At 37.4% G+C, this 3,798-nt stretch overlaps 1 protein-coding gene across 2 annotated transcripts; it reads left to right on the forward strand.

Annotated features, from left to right (window-relative positions):
* The first annotated feature begins 48 nt into the window (after window positions 1-48).
* On the forward strand, window positions 49-2,398 carry LOC144477525 (uncharacterized). Of its 2 annotated transcripts, XM_078195252.1 has the most exons (6): window positions 53-258; window positions 477-599; window positions 1,084-1,201; window positions 1,274-1,538; window positions 1,886-2,002; window positions 2,104-2,393. In XM_078195252.1, exons 1-6 carry the CDS (start codon window positions 115-117, stop codon window positions 2,270-2,272), a joined length of 936 nt encoding a protein of 311 aa, XP_078051378.1. In that variant the 5' UTR covers window positions 53-114; the 3' UTR covers window positions 2,273-2,393. The 2 variants fall into 2 exon arrangements, with proteins under 2 accessions (XP_078051379.1, XP_078051378.1); XM_078195253.1 differs by lacking the exon at window positions 477-599 and having other exon boundaries at window positions 49-258; window positions 2,104-2,398.
* The last annotated feature ends 1,400 nt before the right edge of the window (window positions 2,399-3,798 follow it).

Consider the following 3,798-nt stretch of genomic DNA (forward strand, 5'->3'; position numbering starts at 1 on the left):
CAAGGGATAGTCGATGAGAGGGCGCGTACTCGTGAGCAGCGGCGATTCGAACGAAATTGCGGTAAGAAATATTCGTGGTTCACCGTACCAGACGCGATCCGGCTTTCGGTGGTGATGGACAATCTGGACGATCATCATTATACAGTGCTCAGGGTTTGCCTGTCGTTTGTTGGACTGTGGCCGTACGATCAAACATGGTTCGCTTATACGAAAAGGATGATCTTCATATTGCTTACATCGTCTGCGTTCGTTTTTCAAGTATTGTTCTATCGTTACTTGTCGATACTGATACCGGTTGTGAAAATAAATAGTTATTTTGCACAAGCTCATTTCATGACATGAGATGTACAACGGGAGTTACTTTATTATATTTTATTATATATCGTATCGTCCGTGTATAATGTACAGTGATTATATCTATATAATTTATCTAAGAATTTGTGTTTACTCAAAGTTTCTCTCTTTGCTCGTTGCAGTTCCAAGCTCTATTTTTTGGCGAGAAATTAACTTCTAATTTTATAGTCGACGGCTTGATGAATATTAACTTAACCTTTGGAATTGTTGTGAAATACTTACTATTTTTGTGGAGATTGAAATATGTAAGTTAATATAGTCGTCTCTTAATAGACGCATAAATGGTCTTACACTTTCTCCTGGACGTTTTTACTCTTCCTTTTGCTTTAATAAATAAAACTATACTGTGTTGAATATACACATATAAAATAATAGTAGAAACGCGTTTATTACTTACGATAACTGTTCAAGAAGCGAATGATTACAAAATGTCAAATTTAAATATTTTTAAATATTTTTTTCTGCTTTAACTCTGATTTATTGCTCTTGTAAAGAGAATGAATATTCAATAAATAATGGCCGACGATACTTTTATCAGAATAAAAACGAATATTTGTGCGACTTAAGCGAGAGCTATTGTATTTAAAAATTTAATTTATCATTCTTTAATTAGTCTACTGCATTACCCATTTTTAAAGCTTCTATTAAAGCAATTGAAATAGTCTCGACCTCTATATTTCACTTATTATTCAAGCTCTCGTAAAAGCTCGAATATTTATTGTTTTCTAGATGAAACAACTTCTGGAAGCAATACGCAAACACTGGAGAGACATAAACGACGAGTACGAGACGAAAATATTACTAAAGAAAGCCGACAATTGTAAATTACTGACGATCACTGTAATGGGTAATTACGATGCGACAAATGTTATTACCAATACTATAAACTAAAAATTTAGACACTAATTTCTTAATACAGGCACGATGGATATAGTGGTAATGATTTTTATTGTCTACATGACTACGTTACGCATTGATTCCACTTCTTCGACCACCGCGAAGAAAGATTATATTGTGAACTCGCGTCTCAAATTTCTGTGCACCAAGAATGGCGAGAAATTTTCCTTAATTTCACTGTTACTCATATACGTGACAGCTATCATGGGGTTATGCGTTTTCACCGGAACGGAGGCCATGATTTTCATGTGCTGTTTTCACAGTTATGCGATTTTTGAAGTACTGAGGTATCGATCGAGTGCGCTATTCAAAAATATTAACCCTTTGCACTCGAGTGGTGACTCTGAGGCACCACTGAAATTCTTCTATCACGTCCCAAAATCATTTTTATACTAACAAAGTTTAGATTAAAAAAATTCTTCGCAGTAAAACTTATATAACAAAATTATTATATAAAATATATAAACTTGTATGGGTCACGAGAAATCATTTCATACGTATAAAATACATTTTGTCACATAAAATGGAAATACTACGAGCCAGATAAATTATTTTAGATTTAGAGTTAAAATGGCTTCGAGTGCAAAGGGTTAACTTTATCAGAGATATTTTTCTAATTCTACTTTTTCAACAGTCATCGCATAGTGAACGCTTTCAACGATGACGAGACGAATGTCGTGGCTCTTAAAAAAGGGAAAAGGAATTTACAAAGATTAGTCGCCGTCGGAATACTACATGAACATTTGTTGCGGTTAGTACGAATGAACATTCTGTGACAATGTTGTAACACCATATAGCGTCTTTTCTTTTTATTTTAGTCCGCTATAATTGTTTTTATTTTTCATGGTAAAGGCAGCGCAATGTTTTCAAGAAAGCAATCTCGTGGTCGCATTTCATTCTGATATGCTTGACAGTAATTACTCAAAGCATAATCCTTCTACGTGTAAGTTTAAACGTTCTAATGAATGGACGAGAGTTGTCGATAAGTAAATCCGCCGTTTATATTTTTAATAAATTTTAGTGAATATAGATTTTAATAAATATAAATTTAATAATATTGTATCATTAGACGTAATAGGCAGCTAATTTATTATTTATTTAAATATTTCAACGTTGCTATTTTGTCTGACGATCAGTTTCGAACGCTTTCTATAATTTTAACCCTTTATGGGCCGAATTTGTTCCTTTGTCTTCTACTTGCAGACAACTTGCAAGGCATTTACTATCATATCTCAGATTAATAGAACTGTCAACCATCAATATTGCTATTGGTTATCTCAGAGACCTTATATAATTAAAACGTATACGTTGTTACGTACGGAGATTTTCTCACGCCGTTTTTCTTTCCTTCTTGAAGGCATACGCGAGATAACGTCGTTGGTGAACGCGGCCTTTTCATTTAAAAATAGAACATCTAATCTACCATATGGGGCTCGAGCTCAATAAGGGCCACACATCCCCGATTCTTAGAACCATACGCGGTGTGATCTGGGTCACGTAGGCCCAGTCCCCACTACCGAATTTTCCAGTTCAACTGCGTATAAAAGGTCTGAGATTTTTCTACTCAGCGGGCAGTTTCAAGTTGAACTCAACTCTCTCTGCAACTTCAAGTTAATGATCAACGCAGCGAAAACATTAATATCTAAACTCAGGAACTGCAAAACTCAAATTGAACGCATGGAAGCGTTCGTAGAAGTCGCCCTCTCCCTCGAGTAAAATATCTCCCCTACCAAACATAATCCTTTTCAACTCCGAGTCCTTACTCCCAAAGAGGCTTGAATTACTGCACGTCCTTCACAAACACAAAATTCACATAGCACTCATAACAGAAACTTGGCTCAACTCTTCCAAAAACCTCTCACTCACAGGCTATCACGTTCTCAGAAAAGACCGTGACACCTCACACGGTGGTGTCGCCATCCTAGTTAGCAATAACCTACAATTCCAGCTACACACAAACCCCACAACAAACCTCGAAACCCTTTACATTAAGCTTCTCACTCCCCAACTCTATATTGGAGTCGTCTTATACCCCCTCCTGGGGGTATGAGAGTGTATGGAGGGGGTATGTGAGTTTGTGGGAGGGGGGAAACATACCCCCCTCCCACAAACTCACCCTCGCTGAACTTGATCAACTCACAAACCTCCCAGGCAACTTCATTGTTGGAGGGGACCTGAACGCCAAGCACACATCCTGGAACAATTTCCAGAACAATGCCTCTGGTAACATCCTCTACAGGCACTCATCCGCCTCCCCATACCTAATAAATCACCCTGGCACTTTTACCTTTATCCCTCACAACAATAGACTCCGCCCATCCATACTTGACCTCTTTCTCATTAAACACTACCACACCTTCCACACTGAAACAACAGACGATTTTACTACAAGACACAGACCGGTCCTTCTCACGCCTAAACCAGGCACTCTTCCACCTCCACACACAATTCTCAGTATTGATTGGGCTGCATACAAACAGTACACAAAGACACATAGACTAAAAACCTCCTTCAACACGACAACTCAAATAGACAGCGCTATTACTA

The sequence above is a fragment of the Augochlora pura genome, unplaced genomic scaffold (assembly GCF_028453695.1).
Source record: "Augochlora pura isolate Apur16 unplaced genomic scaffold, APUR_v2.2.1 APUR_unplaced_1719, whole genome shotgun sequence".
NCBI classification, from domain to species: Eukaryota; Metazoa; Arthropoda; class Insecta; order Hymenoptera; family Halictidae; genus Augochlora; species Augochlora pura.

Bases quoted from the DNA above. Each gene is read 5' to 3' on its own strand.
- LOC144477525 (XM_078195252.1), top strand. From the start codon at position 115: ATGGACAATCTGGACGATCATCATTATACAGTGCTCAGGGTTTGCCTG. The intron at 600-1,083 runs GTAAGTTAATAT...ATTGTTTTCTAG, and splicing joins TTTTGTGGAGATTGAAATAT to ATGAAACAACTTCTGGAAGC. The intron at 2,003-2,103 runs GTTAGTACGAAT...TTCATGGTAAAG, and splicing joins CTACATGAACATTTGTTGCG to GCAGCGCAATGTTTTCAAGA.